The following is a 19,587-nucleotide window of genomic DNA, read 5'->3' on the forward strand; positions in this document are numbered from 1 at the left end:
GTAGCTGGAAACGGACGATTTCTTTATGGAATATCTACATGCATACGGAGGCCCATTATCAGCAACCATCACTCCTGTGTTCCAATGGCACGTGGTGTTAGCTAATCCAAGTTTATAATTTTAATTGATCATTAGAAAAACCTTTTTCAATTATGTTAGCACAGCTGAAAACGGTTGTCCTGATTAAAGAAGCAATAAAAAACTGGCCTTCTATAGACTAGTTGAGTATCTGGAGCATCAGCATTTGTGGGTTTGATTACAGGCTCGAAATGGCCAGAAACAAAGACCTTTCTTCTGAAACTCGTCAGTCTATTCTTGTTCTGAGAAATGAAGGCTATTCCATGCGAGAAATTGCCAAGAAACTGAAGATCTCGTACAACGCTGTGTACAGCGCAAACTGGCTCTAACCAGAATAGAAAGAGGAGTGGGAGGCCCCGGTGCACAACTGAGCAATAAGACAAGTACATTGGAGTGTCTAGTTTGAGAAACAGACACCTCACAAGTCCTCAACTGGCAACTTCATTAAATAGTACACACAAAACACCAGTCTCAACGTCAACAGTGAAGAGGCGACTCCAGGAAGCTGACCTAGGCAGAGTTGCAAAGAAAAATCCATATCTCAGACTGGCCAATAAAAATAAAATATTAAGATGGGCAAAAGAACACAGACACTGGACAGAGGAACTCTGCCTAGAAGGCCAGCATCCCGGAGTCGCCTCTTCACTGTTGACGTTGAGACGGGTGTTTTGCGGGTACTATTTAATGAAGCTGCCAGTTGAGGACTTGTGAAGCGTCTGTAATCAAACCCACAAATGCTGATGCTCCAGATACTCAACTAGTCTAAAGAACACCAGTTTTATTGCTTCTTTAATCAGAACAACAGTTTTCAGCTGTGCTAACAGAATTGCAAAATGGTTTTCTAATGATCAATTAGCCTTTTAGAATGATAAACTTGGATTAGCTAACACAATGTGCCATTGGAACACAGGAGTGATGGTTGCTGATAATAGGCCTATGTACGCCTATGAAGATATTACATTAAAATCAGCCGTTTCCAGATACAATAGTCATTTACAACATTAATGTCTACACTGTATTTCTGACCAATTTGACAAAAAAATTGCTTTTCTTTAAAAACAAGGACATTTCTAAGTGACCGTAAACTTTTGAATGGTAATGTATGTACGCAAAACTGATCATAGATCAGTGTATAGGGTTCAACTTCACCTGACTCCCTGACCTGGAGTTCTATCTGAACATACATGTTCATATGCCCCCCAAAAATGACTTCAAATCAGTATGTTGGAGAAACTAACCTCCATTGGAATGTTCCAGGCCAGGTAGACTTGGGACTTAAACTGGTCCATCCAGACCTCGGCCACGCGCAGGGCATTACGCCGCGTGCTGGAGGCTATGTTGCTGTGGTAGGGCTTCTTCATCCTGGCGATGTGAGCCACTCTGGAGCAGGGCAGCACCTCCATACTGCCCCCACACAGCCACACCTGGTAGTGCATGTTGGTGGAGAAATAGTATGAGATCAGAGCACATACCTTCACACACAACAAATGTTCTGCAGGCCTAACACAAATCATTAAGAAAGCAAGTAGACAAACACACGAACAAACAACCCAATGCTTAGCTCTACTCAAAGAACCACAATTACATACTTGCTGAAATCGGACAAAAGACAATACAGGATACAGAATGCACTATTCACACACTAGTCACCCTGCCTCTCGCTACCCTAACATACAAAATCCGCATCCTAAATGGCACCCTATTCCCTTTATAGTAAATGGCACCCTATTCCCTTTATAGTGCACTACTTTTGACCAGAGCCCAATTATGCTTAGCCTTCACAGAGAAATGGGTGCCACACAAACCTTGATCCCCAGTTCGATGTTCTCTCCTCCGTAGACGTCCATGCCAGAGTCCAGCAGCCCCAGGTGCCCAAAGTACTCCCGGTTGACCACAAAGGAGCAACCAATCATTGCAGGAGTTCTGAGGGGGGAAGGGTGATTCTGTTTTCCTTATTTTGGCAATTGGGTTCTCTAAATTCAAGTGTTTATTTAGTTGTGTGTATATATGTGTGTGTACGCATGCCTGTGTGTGTGTATATGCGTGCTGGTGTGTGTGTGTAGCCTACCTTATGGGTGCGGAGGTGTCCCCGTCATCCCACCACTGTTTGGGGGGGTTGATGTACATGCACCACAGCTCCCAATTGTAGCCATGGCCAGAGTTCTCGTAGCGCTCCAGCTCAAAAGTCTCGTGCTTGATGTTATCGATGGAGGGCAGGATGATCCTCTTGTGGTCCTCTTTGATTCTGATCAGAACCGGCTCAGCCCTGACATAGAAACAGAAAGATGGGGCCGGAGGTTTCTTAAGATCTACTGTCTCCTTCTCTCTCCCTCTGCCTCCCTAAGCCTCCAAGTCAGACCCCATAGTTCTTCTGAGATGAGTTGAGTCAAGTTGAGTCAGAAGCAGCTCCCTGTGTAGTGTGTAGTTTTTCTGTGTATTTGTGGGACCTGGTCAACTCTAGTGTATAATAAGGAACATACCAACACCGTGACTGTACATTGAATACTAGGCCTACTTTTAATACTGTCAGTTGATAAAAGCTTATGGCAATTCAGTTCTTTAGACTATTATTACAAATATGGTATTGCAGATATTCTAGATGGCTAGAAGTAGTATGCAATTCTTTCAGCTGGAAAATCTCACATTGCTGCTTGACCAACTGCTGAAGTATTCCTTCTGATCCCCCCCTTTAAGACAAAGTTTATTAAACCATCGATCCCAACAACTGAATGTTCAAGTTGAAACCCACACATACACTCACCAGGAGGGTGTGAACTCAACGTGGGCATCGAAGAAACCCGTCACCTCGCTACTGGCTGCCTTCCAGCCCTCGATGCGGGCACGGATCAGTCCCTCTCGCTTCTGGTTCCTTACGATTTTCACCATACCTGGGTAACGCTTGTTTACATAATCCTCCAATGGCCCTTTCAGTTGTTCTGGGACACAACCAAATATAACTAAGCAACACACACAGACAAACATAAGCAAGCAGACACACACAGAAGCACACCCACAAACACTTTCAGAAAAACACTTAAGCACATGTGCACACACACACACACACAGAGAACAGATGTAATCTGTTTTCATGGGCCCCAGCGTTGCAGTGCTTTCTAAAAGTCTCACAACAACACCAGGGAGAGTTGGGTGCTTCCTGAGCTATGGCTTCTGCGCTATGAGCTTTTTCCCCCTGGACACACTCTCAGAACCCCCACAGCCCTCACTCAAACACATACTGGCAGATCTGCTCAATAGTATGCAAATGGAGTCCATTGGCTCCTATATGAACGAGCACGACATCTTCATGCTTGTGATATTTTTAAATGTGGGTAAAAAGGGAAATGAAAGTATTATCTGAGTTTAGACCATGTCATTCACTCCCGCCTGCCGAACACCTGCCCTCACCGTCGTTAGCAGAACTGCGAGGAAATAGTGCCCGACAGGTGAGGGCAATGGACACTGTCTATCGATTGCCTTGATCTGACTGTCCTGTCTGTGCAACAAAACAACATGTTGGACAAGGATGTCTTTATAAAGCATAGAATATAATTAAATTAAATGCATAAACAAAATGTATATCGCATGAATATGTATATTGGATGTGTGTGTGTGTGTATGTGTTCACATGCACTTTCAGGTGTGTGTGTGTGTGTGTGTGTGCGTATAGCAGTGTGTGTGTGTGTGTATTTCTCCTCACCGTCATCGCTGTAGTCGTCCACCAAGATGATCTCTTTGAGGAGGTGAGCCGGTGTGTGATTGACAGCTGAGTGGACGGAGCGGAGGATTACTGACAACGCCTCATTGACAAAGATGAAGATAAGGGAGATGTTTGGAAGATCCCTGGGGAAGCTGGCCTTTTTACACCTGGAGACCACACACACATGCACAAAGACATATGCAGACACACAGAGAGAGACATACACGCACACATCATTAGCTATTGTCACTAATGACATCAAATATTAATACATCCTTATACATTGTAGATAAAGGCAAACGGTGAGTTCATCATTCAATATTCAGGAACATGGTACTTTAACACTCCTATGTAAAGCCAATGACTTAAGTAGCCCTATATAATAATAATAATATGTGTATAGTTAAGCAATAAGGCATGGAGGGGTGTGGTATATGGCCAATATACCACAGGTAAGAGCTGTTCTTATGCACGACGCATCACGGAGTTCCTGGACATAGCCCTTAGTCATGGTATATTGGCCATATACCACAAACCCCCAAAGTGCCTTATTGCTATTATAAACTGGTTATCAACGTAATTAGAGCAGTAAAAATAAATGTTTTGTCATACCCGTGGTATACGGTCTGATATACCATGGCTGTTAGCCAATCAGCAATCAGGGCTCTAACCACCCAGTTTAAAATATAATGTAGCCCGCCCTTATGGCAGAGGGCACATGTAAAGTACTACCCAACATTCCAGTGTAGGTTTCCAAGTTTATCACCACCATGCAAGCTGCTTCTTCTCCAAGTCTCTTCTGTACATGTTGATGATGAGCTGACACACACCCCCTCTCCCTAGCCTCACAGCAAGTACACTGTGGGAGAGAGCGATAGGAAGTCTATGTTTACTTTAGCATTTGTTATAACGAGAGTCAGCCCTAATGAGAGGAAGTGAGGAATCTGTGGCTGGCTATGTCCTAATACTTCAAAGTGGCTTTTGTTTTGAAGTTTTTACTCTTCGACAATGTGTCGGTATCTATCCTTCCTCTTATCGCCTTTCCCTCAACTGTGCTGGTCTTATAGAAATGGACAGTTGAGAGCAAGTCAGCAGTCACTTTCGACTGCTGAGATACATCCGAAGAATTGTGATACAGTACATCCAAGTAAGTAAGGAAAGGATTGGATGATGTTAGTCAATTTCATAGCTCTAACTCCTAGCTCTTTCTGCTGCAGGGCATAGAGAGAGATACCCAATAGAGAGAAGCCTTCCATTGTAGGAGGTAGCTAGACGATACTGTTCTGTTAACAAGCAAAGATATACCAGAAAGAGAAGGCTCCCATTATAATGTGTTACCATACAAAGAGAAATCACACTCTACATGCATCATGGTCCTCTTAGAGCTCGAAATAGAGAAACTAAATTACAAATGCGTGTGTCTGTGTGTTAGTAGATGTGAGTGTGGGTGTGTTCCCATTCCCTGCGGCTGCCGGCGGGTGTGTATCACAGCTGGTGGTAGAGCAGAGCTGGGGCGAGGGAGTTCTCATCAGGGGCTTTCAAATGGGGTCTGCCTGCTAACCAGCACAGCATTGGGGACAGATATAAATGTCTCTTTGGAAAAGTCTCTAAAAGAGCTGCACTAATGCTAATGTTCAAACATAAATTTGTTTCTGTGTGCTGATGGGTTGTGTACACGCACAAACATAATGTGTGTGTGTGTGTGCGCGCACTTCCGACGTGCGTCCAAGTGTCAATTGCCGCATTAGACTTCATCACAAATAAGACTGCAAAAAAACATCAAAGAAAGAGGGATTAGGCTACAGAGATAATACTAGATGGTTTTAAGAATATTGTATTTGTTTTAACACAAAGCTAAGTGGTGCCAAAACAATAACATCTACTGTCATAGCTTTAATCATGACTCTCTGACCATGGCAACAATCCAGTAGCAGCGAAACAACTAACAGACCAAAGTATACACTACCATGTTTATCACTTCTGATTAGATCATGAGCCCAAGATATGGCTGAGATCCAGAGATGGGTATCAAATAAAACAAAGTGCACACACACACAGACTAATGCTTGCAACTTGCAGCTTACAAATGTAATGTTTTGACACAATCCTATGTCAAAGCCTGGATTGGTCTTTGGAAAAACATAAAAGCACATGAAAATTGTAGCGGGTCTATCGTACTGAAACACGGTTGTCAGCTGAGCTATAGTAAGAGTGGCCCTGGTCAAAAGTGATGCTGCACTATATAAGGAATAGAGTGGGCCAAAAAGAGTGCAATATAGGGTGCCGAAAACTTACTTGCTAGGCCGGAAGTCTGGTATGGACCGGTCCAGTGATATCTTTTGGCTGAGGTAAGCATTGTATCCATATTTCTCCCTCAGTACTTTGGCATCAGCCTCTTCTTTTGAGGCTAGGGTGGCGGGGAAACCCCCTTTACCTCGCCCCCCAAAACCCTCGATCAGCCCCAGGGACTTGGACAGACCTGGAGTTCAGTCAAGAAAAGGTCACTATGCTATAACACATTTGCTTCGTTGTTTTGAGAATCATTGACTTTTAACAGAGGTACAGTAGCTGTATACAATAATGTCCCAAATGGCACCCTATTCCCTATATAGTGCACTAACCTGTGGGCCCTGGACAGAAGTAGTAGTACACTAATTATAGAGTGCCATTTGGGAGGATACTAAGCATCAGCCAATGTAAATAACAGCAATCGTGGTAGGTTTTGAGTGACATACAAAGTAACCAATGAGCCATAGTCATTGTTTTTAAGTGGGTAGGCTAAAGTGCTAAAGAGTCATAGCCTACCATTAAGCTGTCTGTAAACCACGTCCTCCAACGACCCGAGTCTCTTTAGCAATACTTCATGACTGATGCTCAACCCTTGAGCAGTGCCGTTAGATCGTGATTGTCTTTTCACATCTTCCTGACCGATGGTTTTTGCTACTCGGGTGTGGGTGCACTTGGTCCAAAGTGTCATGAACCCCGCAACCGCAACCACGTTCAGCACCAATAACACTCTCCATCTTCTTAACACAAAAGCCATTAAAGTTGTTGATGTCCGGGATCTAAATTGCAGTATTTTTGGAACGATTCAGGACAAATTCAGGAGTCCTCCTTGTTGCGATGTGCAATAAGGTTCAATGTAAATGTGTGTTGATGAAGGCATTTTTTTGTATGTATATACCGTAGGCGACATTCCAACTGGAGAAGCTGGTGCTGCAAATCAACAGTAGATAATTGCTACAGTATGATCAAATTGAACTGTGTGCGCATTGATAGGCTAGGCTACTATCTGCCGGACGTTTAACAGAGAAACAAAGCTGAAACATAGGCTCTATTTCAGATTTCGATTGCTCATATTCTAACATAACTTAGGCTAATTACAACATTTCAATAATAAGCTTTAACCACCTACCATTTCGCATTGGATCAATTTCTAGGCTGCGTCCTAGTTCGGGGTAATTTTGGAACCTGGTCATGGGCTCTAATACGTGACTTCTCTGTTTAAAATGTATTGTTAGAAGATCAAGCGTAGAAGATGTTAGACAGAGACTAGCATATGTTCAGTTTTGAAGAGTCCGTTTTCTTAAATATTTAAAGAGTCAGAAGGCTATCTCAAGTCTGTCTTTCTTTCTTTGCATCCAGCAGAAGTGGGCTATGACGCGTTTGAGGACAGCCGCTGTCTGTCTCTGACCTCGGATCTTCAAAATCATAGCAGATAAATACTGACCACATAAAACGCCTATCCCATGTTTAAGCATTCTCTGTGCGGCTTTGATCCTCCACGTGTAGGAAAAATAATTGTGAGACGTTTTGAGCGGTGCATTGTACGAATAGACTGCTACACAGCCAGCCAGCCTAAAATATAACCGTCCGCATAATGCAGCTGCGCGGATGAAAGAAACCTCAAATGCAGAACATAAATGCGGATGAAATCATTCCAAGCGAGGTGTCGTCTCACATTCGGACTATTCAAAGTAATGCAAAACGTTTTTTTGTTTTTTTATACCTATACCCGTATTCTTATTTTGTCGTGTTATCTAATTTTGCCGAATTATTCCAATGTGCTAGCTAGATAGCGCTTAATAATGGCACGCAGGAAAACAGGGAATGGAGCTCCTAGGAAGATATTTGTTTTGAGCGTGCCTGGTTAGTGTGCCAGTCAGTCACACAGTGAAGAAAGCAGTTCGTTGATGCAGACGGGTGGGTGGGCTGAGTTGACTCGCACCAATTATCTGCAATTATGGTGCATTCAAATCATATTTTGTCTGAAACTTTCCTCCCATGATTATTGTAAGCTACTACTGTATGCCTATGTCCCAACTGAAATAATGCATTTGAAATAGCATGAAACTGATATAATGAACAACATTTCCCCCACTTCTACCTTCCTAAAACTTTCAAATAACACATAGGCCTACCAATTTTACAATTACAAATCTTATCAGAATACTGAAATCGTTTTTATTCTGCTACTTAAATGTAATTATTGCATGCTTAAAAAGCGAGCACGGGCTGTGGATCTGACTTTTCTGGACCCCTCTTCCCGACAGCTAAAGGTACCAAAGCTTCTGTGCGTGTGGTCTTCTATGAATAGCTTCCATAATGTTAGCTGTCACGTTAGCTAGCTATTTGTTGTTCAGAAGAAGGAACGTAAACGTTAGAAATCCGGGTTTGACCGTTGTATGAACAAGCTACTTAGCTAACATTAGCTAATTTTATGCCCTAACTAGGCAGAACTAGGTTGTTATTGTTTACTGAACAATATTCTGCCCCATATATTGTATATAGTTTACATAAAGCCAACATTGCTTTACACTCATTAAAGTAAGTTTCCAATCTAGAGCCGTTTTCTCACTTTTGTTAGAATGAACTAGCTAGCTCCGTTGACCTTAGGTAGCTAGCTAGGTAACTAAGGACGTTGACCTGTCAAGACAAGATGTCAAGACGACGAACCAGTGTTGCCAACTCCTGAGTAAGGAAAGTAGCTATTGGCTGTCCTAAAAGTCTCTAGAAGTCACTAAATGATGTCATCACATAATTTGCATAATTGGCCATGTGCATGTCTTGGGAGAGACAAAAAAGTGAGTAAAAAACACACCCTAAATATGTTTAGAACTACAAATGGAGGGGTGAACATCTCCTGCTCTGACTGCAGCTGGGGGGGACTGCTGCACGAGGACTGGGCCGCCTGTGAGTGCATTGGGACAGGGGTGGTGCCCACAGCAGCACCCGCTGCTCATTGAGAAGAGTAAGAACGATACGTGCTTTCACGTCAGAGTCTCCAAATGTCTCTAATAACACCTACAAACAAGCAAGATTTCTGGCTCTCACAGACCTGTAACTTATTCTTTAAGGGGCTCTTCTGTCCTCCACTCGTTACCTGTATTAATGGCACCTGTTTGAACTTGTTATCAGTATAAAAGACACCTGTCCACAACCTCAAACAGTCACACTCCAAACTCCACTATGGCCAAGACCAAAGAGCTGTCAAAGGACACCAGAAACAAAATTGTAGACCTGCATGCGAATTGGAGTGGGTCTAGGGTGTCCGGGAGGATGCTATTGATGTGAGCCATGATCAGCCTTTCAAAACACTTCATGGCTACCGATGTGAGTGCCACGGGGTGGTAGTCATTTAGGCAGCTTACCTTCGCTTTCTTGGGCACAGTGACTATGGTGGTCTGCTTGAAACATGTAGGTATTACAGACTTGGTCAGGGAAAATGTCAGTGAAGACACTTGACAGTTGGTGCACGCAGCTTTGAGTACATGTCCTGGTAATCTGTCTGGCCCAGCGGCTTTGTGAATGTTGACCTGTTTAAAGGTTTTGTTGACATCGGCTAGAGCGTTATCACACAGTCATCCAGAACAACTGGTGCTCTCGTGCATGCTTGCCGCAAAATGAGCATAAAAGGCATTTAGCTCATCTGGCAGGCTCGCGTCACTGGGCGGCTCGCGTCTGGGTTTCCCTTTGTATTCAAGCCCTGCCACATCCGATGAGCGTCAGCGCCGGTGTAGTAGGATTCAATCTTAATCCTGTACTGACGCTTTGCTTGTTTGATGGTTCGTCTGAGGGCAAAGCGGGATTTCTTATAAGCATCCGGATTAGTCTCCCGCTCCTTGAAAGCAGCAGCTCTAGCCTATAGTTCGATGCGGATGTTGCCTGTAATCCATGGCTTCTGGATGGGATATGTACGTACAGTCACTGTGGGGACGATGTCGTCGATGCACTTATTGATGAAGCCAATGACTGAGGTCGTGTACTCCTCAATGCCATTGGATGAAACCCGGAACATATTCCAGTCTGTACTAGCAAAACAGTCCTGTAGTGTAGCATCCGCGTCATCTGACCACTTCCGTATTGAGCGAGTCACTGGTACATCCTGCTTTAGTTTTTGCTTGTTAGCAGGAATCAGAGGATAGAATTATGGTCAAATGGATGGCGGGGGAGAGCTTTATATGCATCTCTGTGTGTGGAGTAATGGTGGTCTAGGATTTTTTTTCTCTGGTCATGTGAGATGCTGGTAAAAATTTGGTAAAACTGATTTAAGTTTGCCTGCATTAAATTCCCCAGCACTAGGAGCGCCACTTCTGGGTGAGCATTTTATTCTTTGCTTATGGCCTAATAGAGTTGGTTGAGAGCGGTGTTAGTGCCAGCTTCGTTCTGTGGTGGTAAATAGACGGGTACAAATAATATAGATGAGAACTCTCTTGGTAGATAGTGTGGTCTACAGCTTGTCATAAGGTACTCTACCTCAGGCAAGCAATACCTCGAGCCTTCTTTAATATTAGACATTGCGCAACAGCTGTTAATGACAAATAGACACACACCCCCACCCCTCATCTCACCAGAGGTAGCATCTCTGTTCTGCCGGGGCATGGAAAATCCCGCTAGCTCTATATTGTCCGTTTCGTCGTTCAGCCACGTCTCGGGTGAAACATAAGATATTACAGATTTTAATGTCCCGTTGGTAGGATAATCTTAATCTTAGGTCATCGAATTTCTTATCCAATGATTGTATGTTAACAAGAAGAACGGATGGCAGTTGGAGTTTACTCACCTGCCTACGAATTCTCAGAAGGCTTCCCGATCTGCGGCCTCTTTTCCTGCATCATGCAAAAGTCGGGGATCTGTTCCAGTGAATGCAGAATATCCTTCTCGTCAGACTTGTTAAAGGAAAAAGCTTCTTCCAGTCCGCGGTGAGTAATCGCTGTTCTGATGTCCAGAAGTTATTTTTGGTCATAAGAGATGGTAGCAGAAACATTATGCACACAATAAGTTTATAAATAAGTTACACAAAATGCAACAAAAAAAAAAAAAAATAGCACAATTGGTTGGGAGAATGTAAAACGTCAGCCATGTTCTTTGGCGCCATCTTTTCCTTAAGGCTATACAAATGTAGACAAATATTACGAAAACAAGCAACACCCAAACATGACGGAGAGTAAAACAGGGGAACTAATCCCAAAAAGAAAATGTGACTCTTCGACAGATACAGATTATTTAATCTTTTCACCACCGGGAATGGTAGGGGTGGAAACCGATCTGTTAAAATCAATAAATTACAAACTGGGCATACTTGAACTAGTCAGTAAGGATATAAAAAGAGTTGAAGGCAAGTAACGAAAAAGCTGCGACATTGGAGAAAGATACAAACAAGCTAAAGGGGACAATAAGATTGAAACCGATGTTAATGAACTTAAAATGGAGAACATCTTTCTGAGAGAAGCCTTACTTGACATACAGACTAGATTCATGAGAGAAAATCTGGTAATTATTGGTATCCAAGAGAAAGAAGGAGAGGTTCCTGACGGTTTAGTTAGGGAGTTCCTCCTTACAGCTCTTCAGATCCCATGCAAAGCTGTCGACAAAATCCAACTTGAATGTGTACACCGTTATGGACAGAGAGGGCAGAGACATGAATGCCCAATTGTTACCAAATGTGTTTTTTTGAAAGATAAAATAATGGTTAAAAGCCTGGGCAAAATACTTGCTGGCAAAAATAGGCATGAATGACCAGTTCCAAAGGAAATTGCAGAATGGCACAAAGTTCTGTATCCAATCTTCAAGGAAAATAGATTGAAAGGATACGTGAAGCTTGCATAGTCGATCAACTGTATATTGATAACCAAATGTTCAGAGATACAAAGACTACTCCATGGCTATTCTAAATATTACAAAGTTCGCATAGAGGAATCGAATAATAGAACACACAATACTAGACATGTCACGGAGCTAGGAGTGGTGGGTGCGGAGTCAGGCGCAGAGAGCAGAGGTTTAGGGAAAAACGTATTTATTCTGGTAAGACAGGTCACGCCAAAAACAACAGGCGAAATAATGACCGACCCAAACAGGACACCAAACAGTCCGAAAAATAACAAACTGTTCAACGTTGCCCTCTTTGGGTACAGCAAGCACCATCCCCCTCTCCCTGCCTCTCTCTGCTCCTTCAACCAGGACGCTGTGGTCAGTGAGGTCATAAATTCCTCGAAGAGATTATCTCCTCATGGACACAGTATACGAGACAGAGTGAATTTTCTTAGAGAACAAAGGAATTTCTTCCACCTCACAGAACTTGAAGTCCGAACAAATTTCATGTTCCGGAGAAGGTATAAAAGATCAGTGAAGAATCCAGCTACGAACTGGTCCGTTTGTTACAACTTGGGGTTACAGCTCATGGGAGACGGTGCGGCCACATTACCATAACGCTGTTTATATAATATCCTCAGATATGAGGTTTAATTGTTGTATACAATGAATAACTGAGGATGATACTGTTTGTAAAATTGTGTAATGTGATTTTGGACTGTTTAATGAAGGAAAATTCCCTTTTGAGTTTAACTAAATCAGAGGACCGCCCATGATCCCAGTTAGGGTCAGGCATCCTGGGACAGCCCCTTTTCTGCAATTCCGAATAAAACCCAACTTTGAGAAATTCTCAGGAGACCATGTTTCTCTCAATCATGGGAGGACAAAGGTTGCAGACCATTGCTGAATCTTTTAACCATACCACATAGTTAAACTCTTAGACTATCGATACCGACAGAATAAGAACAAGTCTTTGATATTAATTACTAGTCTGCAGCTAGGAATTCGGTATCATTGAACGTGAAGAACAACAACCGCCGAAACATCCATTCTATAATAAATGAATGAATGTCACTCTGAACTATCCCCTCTAACCACGACAGACAGAGAGAGAGAGAGAGTTTTTGAGTTTTTATAAAACCTTTATTTTTTACTCAAGTGTTAACATAAAAAATGACACACTGCCTTTTCAGAAATGAAACAACAAATGTAATTCCTAAACAAAAATAAATACATAACATATACATTCAACTTATTTCATCAGCAAAAAATAATTTCCCCTCCTCTACAAAACAAAGCGCTCTTTCGTAGGCCCACTTCTCCTCAAATAATAGGAGATCGTTTACAGCTGAAAAGAACGCAAAATCTACTTTTATTCTTGCTTTCACTAATCCTTTAAAAACACATCTTACATCCTTCCCGTTTCTATCTTATGTTTCCTACTCAGAAAAATTGACATCTTAGCTTGTCCCAAAATAAAATTTAACATTTGACATTTGACATGTGGAACAGCTGCAGTTGTACAATCCAGTCTTGCCCCATACACCAGAGGTTCCTCCAACAGCTAATGCACTGACTCCGCTGAAGTTCGTCTGGACACCTTCATTATGCTCCACACTCTGAGAAGTCCTCTGTAAAACGGAGGTACTCCCTCCCTAGAAATCTGGCTACTATCAACCAGAAATGAAGCCTTCTTTAAACCTAATCCTCCAACCCGTTGTAATATAAGACCTGCCACCCCTCTCCACACCACATTTTCCGGTCCATAAAGCAACCTTTGAATAAACTGAAACCGGAAAGCAGCAGCCCTACTAGCAAGATGTACAAGACCTTGTCCCCCCTCCTCTTTTGACAAATACAAAACACTTTGTGGAACCCAGTGATATTTATCCCAAAAGAAATCCACAATAATTGCCTGTATCTTAGCCAGAAGGCCAGATGGTGGTTCTAAAACTGACAACCGATGCCACAGTGCAGATGCAATCACATTGTTAACTATAATAGTGCGCCCCCTATATGACATACGAGATAATAACCAACGCCATCTCCTCATCCTCCCTTCCACCATTTCAACCACCCCACTCCAATTTTTTTCCATAGTCTCCTCATCTCCTAGGTACACTCCAAGATACTTAAAACCTCCCTTACACCATTCTAGCCCCCCTGGCAAAGCCATGATCCCTCCAGACCATTCTCCAATCTGTAAAGCACAACTCTTTTCCCAATTTACCTTTGCAGAGGATATTCCCCTAAAACGATCAACCATTAGACTCAAGCTATCCACCTCCGCTTGATTTTTCACTAGCACAACTACATCATCAGCATAGGCTGAGAGACGAATAGGAGGAATATCCTCTGAAAGGCACACCCCTGCAATGCGACTTCTAATGCTATTTAGTAGTGGCTCTATAGCAATGGCATATAACATCCCTGACATAGAACATCCCTGCCTAATACCTCTACACACTTTAAAAGGAGCACTCAAACCACCGTTAACTTTCAATACACTTTCAATGTCACCATATATCACCTTTATCATGGCAATAAAACCAGAGCTGAACCCAAAACGCCTCAAACGTGTGCCATAAATATTGATGTTCAACTCGGTCAAATGCCTTTTCCTGATCAATTGAAATTAGACCAGCATCCAACCCAATAGCCCTAGATACGTCCAAAAAATCACGAATCAGAGAAATGTTATCCCCTATCTGCCTGCCAGGAACACAGTAGGACTGATCCGTATGTATGATTTTCCCCATCACCTCCCTCAGCCTGTTGGACAAAGCCTTTGACAATATCTTATAATCAGTGCACAATAAAGCCACCGGCCTCCAGTTCTTCACCTCCCTCGGGTCACCCTTTTTGGGCAGTAGGGTGAGGACAGCCCTTCTGCAGCTTATTGGTAGTAACCCTCCGGTTAAACTATCATTAGCTACTTCTAACCAATCCTCTCCCAACATAGCCCAAAAAGACTTAAAAAAGTCAACGGGAAGCCCATCAATGCCTGGTGCCCTTCCATTTTCCATGCCTTTTAATGCAGTGTATAAATCCTGCAAAGACAATGGTTGCTCAAGCTCAACCTGAGCTTCTGCCGCCACCTTTGGGAGCCCATCAAAGAACTGCTGTGTCACTGTTTTGTCCTCTTTGTACTCACACTTGTAGAGCTCAGCATAGAACTCTACTGCCCTCTTTCTAATTTCACTAGGGCTAGTGAGCTCTTGTCCAACAGCTGATTTGAGACAATGAATAATTTTTCTTTGTCCATTCTTTTTCTCTAAACCAAAGAAAAATTTGGATGAGGCATCCATTTCAGATATTCCCTGAAACTTACTTCTCACCAGTGCCCCCTGTGCTCTGATACCCAGCAGGTCTGCCAATGCAGCTTTTCTCCTCTTGAGGGCCTGAGTATGGCCTCGATCTCCTGTGGTCTCAACCAACGTCATGAGTTCCACTATTTCAATCTCTAGGGCTTTCATTGATCTGGTGATATCCTTGGTGACATTCCTCGTGTATTGATTACAAAATTGTTGAATCTGGATTTTCCCTATATCCCACCACTGTTGAAGGGATACAAAACTGGCCTTTTGAGACCTCCACCTCTCCCAAAAAAACCTGAAACAGTTCCTGAAGTGAGCATCACTCAATAAAGTTATATTAAAATGCCAGTATGCGCTTTTGGGTTTTACATCGTTAATGAACACCACCTCTGTTATTAAACAATGATCAGAAAATCCCACTGGAGTTATCACACTTGATTTACAGACCTGAGATTGATGCTCAAAAACATAAAACCTATCTAACCTGGCCATAGAGATGATGTTCTCTCTCACATGCGCCCAGGTGTACTGCTTTGTTCCTCCATGTTGACTCCGCCAAATATCACACAGTTCATTTGTTACAATGAGGCGTTTTAAAAACATCCTTGAGGCTATATGAGGTTCTTGGTGATTTCTATCTAAATCGCTAACTGTGTAGTTAAAATCCTCAGCAATAAACAAATAATCTTCTTTGTTACATTTCTCAATGGTATTTGATAATGTCTCTAAAAAACATACCCTCTCAACTGTCACCACTGGGGCATATACATTTATCAGACACATAGTGATGTTTTCATACCTTGCTCTAACTTTTAATAACCTCCCCTCAACTACCTCTTCAACCTCATATGACAAAGGCAAAAACCCTTTTGAGAACAAGATAACCACACCCCCACTTTTTGAGTTTTTATGACTACACACCACTGTCCCCCCCACTCCTGTTGCCACATAACTTCATTTTCCAAATTACTATGCGTTTCTTGTAGAAAAATTATGTCACTTCCCTTTCCCCTAATTAACTCATACACCATGGCTCTTTTTTTAACATCTCTTGCCCCATTTACGTTTAAAGAAGAAATCTTAAAACTGCTCATGGATTAAAAAAATATATAGAGGAAGATACAGCCACCACATCTTATTACAGAGTTAAAACTGCAACTGAACTCTTTCATTTTCTTTAGAATTTACATCACTTATCACTCTCGTGACCACTTTCTTGAGTCTAGCAATTTCAGGGCTTTTCAAACTTCCCCCTGTAATTTTTGACATCAGAAACTTTGCTGATTCAATAAACAATTCACGTTCAGGGAAAAAATCAGTTACATTGTAATCCTGCATATATTTCTTCCCTTTTGTCAACTTCAAAAATTGACTATCCTCTCGATCCCATAACTCCTTTCCATCCCATTTATCTCACTATATTGTTGTGACGTGTCAGATGACTCACTCTCGCTATCCTCCCCAGAAGAATACTCCACCATCTCTACAACTTGTTCATCTTCAACTGATTTATCAATCTCTACCTTTCTCTTAGAATTAGACCCTTCACCACCCCTTAAATTCTTCCTTTTACTCCTTGGTATTTTGAAAACATCCGCTCCCTTTTCCGTTATTTCAATCTCCTCTTGACTTCCAATTTCATTTTCCAGCACCACCTCAGCGACAGCAGTATGTTCATCCCTTCTCGGTGGTGCCTTAGTTGCACCCGCACTAAAGCTACTACCAGGCTCAGCGCGCTCATTTTCGGGACAACTACGCACCAAATGCCCCTCTCTTCCACATCCAAAGCATTTCATTGATTCAGTAGATGCATAGAAGACATAATCAAATCCATCAATCTTAAAGCTAAACGCTAAATTCAGTTCATCTCCTTCCTTTTTTAAAATCATATGCACTTGTCTCCTATGAGACACGACATGTGTCAACAACGGAGATTTGCATCCAAAAAGAACCTTCTTTATTGTAGATACGATTTGACCATGGCGAGATAACTCTCGCTCTAACACTTCATCTCTAACAAATGGTGGCACGTTAGAAAGCATAACTTTCTTCGCCGGATTCATAAGCGGAAATACCTGCGTCTGTGTCCTGTAGAGGACTGCTAATTCCTATGTAGGTGACATTACATTACTATTAATTCCTATGTAGGTGACACTACATTACTATTAATTATGTAGGTGACATTACACTACTATAGCTGAGACAACGTATTTTCATAGTAAAACAGGTCGGGCCCCATACAGGATATTTCTCACACACACACTCACTGTAATCATCCAGAACACTGTCACAACAGGATACTCCTAGCCACAGGTGCTAGCCGGCAGTTCGGCCACAACTCCCCTGAAGATAGGGACGCACATACAGTACACACATAGCTGCCGAGGACACCCAGATAAGACACCCACAGATTGGCAGAAAGCCTAGACTTAGTGACTGAAGATAGCGCACACACCAGATCTCCTTTTCAGCTGAACATGGTGTGACGACCAAGAACAGGCATGGCAGGATTCTACGATGACGGACAGACAACAGAGCCAATGCCGGATGACTACACCCCAGCCTGATCCAATCCGAAGATCCGATCTCCTAGAAATCAACCTACTTTCTGTTCTGTATATGAAGCTTGTACCCACTGTTAGCAAGTGCCTTTTTGCTAGTCTCTGATGAGCTAACAGAGGGGCCCGTATATACACTGTACCAGATATCTCCACTCTGAAATAAACCTGTCGCTTGTCGTACAATCTACCACCTTGTCTGCATCGATCCTTGACCGACTCACCCTTTATCATATCCCATTATCAACAGAAATGGTAGCAGGAGGATGGTTTAATAACGATCCATCAAAGTGAGTTGATTTGGGTGTGAGAGGGCGAGAGGGTGAAAGGACGATTCACGGAGGACAGAGGTGAAGGAATTCGGGGGAGGACAACAATTCTGCTCAACTCGGTAAACTGATCACAAGGCGCACCACAAACAAGGTAAGCAAAACCTGTTAAATCAAACTTTGCATATTTTCGTATAGTCTTGTCTAAATTTTGATCAGTATTACCGAGTGAGTATGAATTCTTGTGTAAATTTATAATTTGCTGACAAGTTGAAAGTACAGTAAAGTGAATATATGTGGTGACAAACCGGTGACGACCGGGTGATCTAAATCATTGATGAGATATCAGTAGGGGGTCAGCACAGTCTGATGGCTTTCAATGATGAGAGATCACTTAAAGGCCTAGGATAGTTCCGATAGGGGTCAGGAATAGAGATCAGTAAGGGGATAGTTAACTACTATTCATTAAACCTGGCGCCGAGGGGGACAAATTGTAATTTTGTCCTGTGGCCCGGTCTAGGCCAGTCTGATAAGAGATTCTCTGATAGGGGTCGGACATCGTGTAATAAACTCTGATAGGGGTCAGCTCGATATGGATCAGGAATAGAGATCAGTAGGGGATAGTTAACTACTATTCATTAAACCTGGCGCCGAGGGGGACAAATTGTAATTTTGTCCTGCGGCCCGGTCTAGGCCAGTCTGATAAGAGATTCGCTGATAAAGATCGGCTTTCAGGGGTCAGAGATATAACGTGTTGTTTTGTCTTGTTTTGTCTATTTGTAACTGTTTATATTAAAATGCAATGTGCTTGTAATTGTTTCCATTAAGATTGTTGGTGGTTAGATAGAGAGAGAGAGAGAGAATTCAATAAGGGTTATTTGATAAATCCGAAACTTCTATGTTGTATGTACCTATGACTTCTGTGTTAAATGTATAATCAGGAACAAAATGACTGATGTATAATTGAAATAAGATCTGAGCACAATATTCAATATCGAGACTAAATAGTCGAATTGATCTCTATACAAACCCATGCGTTTTTTCTCAAACTGAATATACGAGGGAGCAGCTCTGAGATAAGGCAGAGTACGTGGCTCCAGGAATTCATCACGGGTATTTACCAGTGACGGGCTAAGTATACTCAGATAGTCTGAATATATATTTCAATTGGTCAAAATATACATATATACTTACTAAAATATACAATACATGACAAATGGTGACCCCGAAGTGGTCTGGTAAAAGGACATCGCTGGACATTGGTGTGCCAGCCGATTGGCCAGTACTGTCGTCGGACGGTGTGTCTCACAAATCCTGACCGGTCAAATAAAAAGGCTAAGCAGACCCCTGTTGTGAAAAATTAAAGTTCTGCACATTGGAGTTATCCAACTTTAGTTTTGTGAGATACCTGTTTGATGTAAGTTACTAAATTTAAACTACAATGATGTGTGAGATTGGAAAATAGTTGAGAAAGTAATATCTCCATTGGCAACTGCAATTTTATTATTGATCAACCATACTTAATGGTGCATTGTGTATGGGATGTACTAGTATGCCTGGCTGGTAGGTGGTAACAG

The 19,587-nt window shown here is 42.3% G+C and overlaps 1 protein-coding gene across 3 annotated transcripts in view; it reads right to left on the reverse strand.

Annotated features, from left to right (window-relative positions):
* LOC115141802 (polypeptide N-acetylgalactosaminyltransferase 17-like) overlaps window positions 1–19,587 on the reverse strand; it is a 28,438-nt gene that overhangs the window by 3,019 nt on the left and 5,832 nt on the right. The window contains exons 1-7 of one of the 3 annotated variants that reach the window (XM_029681003.2): window positions 6,581–7,939; window positions 6,071–6,254; window positions 3,776–3,942; window positions 2,840–3,035; window positions 2,147–2,344; window positions 1,884–2,001; window positions 1,317–1,502 (exon numbers count right to left, since the gene is read on the reverse strand). In XM_029681003.2, the coding sequence (XP_029536863.1) occupies window positions 1,317–1,502; window positions 1,884–2,001; window positions 2,147–2,344; window positions 2,840–3,035; window positions 3,776–3,942; window positions 6,071–6,254; window positions 6,581–6,818 (1,287 nt within the window). In that variant the 5' untranslated portion in view covers window positions 6,819–7,939. Of the gene's footprint in view, window positions 1–1,316; window positions 1,503–1,883; window positions 2,002–2,146; window positions 2,345–2,839; window positions 3,036–3,775; window positions 3,943–6,070; window positions 6,255–6,580; window positions 7,940–19,587 lie in introns of those variants that run through there. The other 2 variants (XM_029681006.2, XM_029681007.2) reach the window with 2 other exon arrangements.

The sequence above is a fragment of the Oncorhynchus nerka genome, linkage group LG14 (assembly GCF_034236695.1).
Source record: "Oncorhynchus nerka isolate Pitt River linkage group LG14, Oner_Uvic_2.0, whole genome shotgun sequence".
Lineage (NCBI taxonomy): Eukaryota > Metazoa > Chordata > Actinopteri > Salmoniformes > Salmonidae > Oncorhynchus > Oncorhynchus nerka.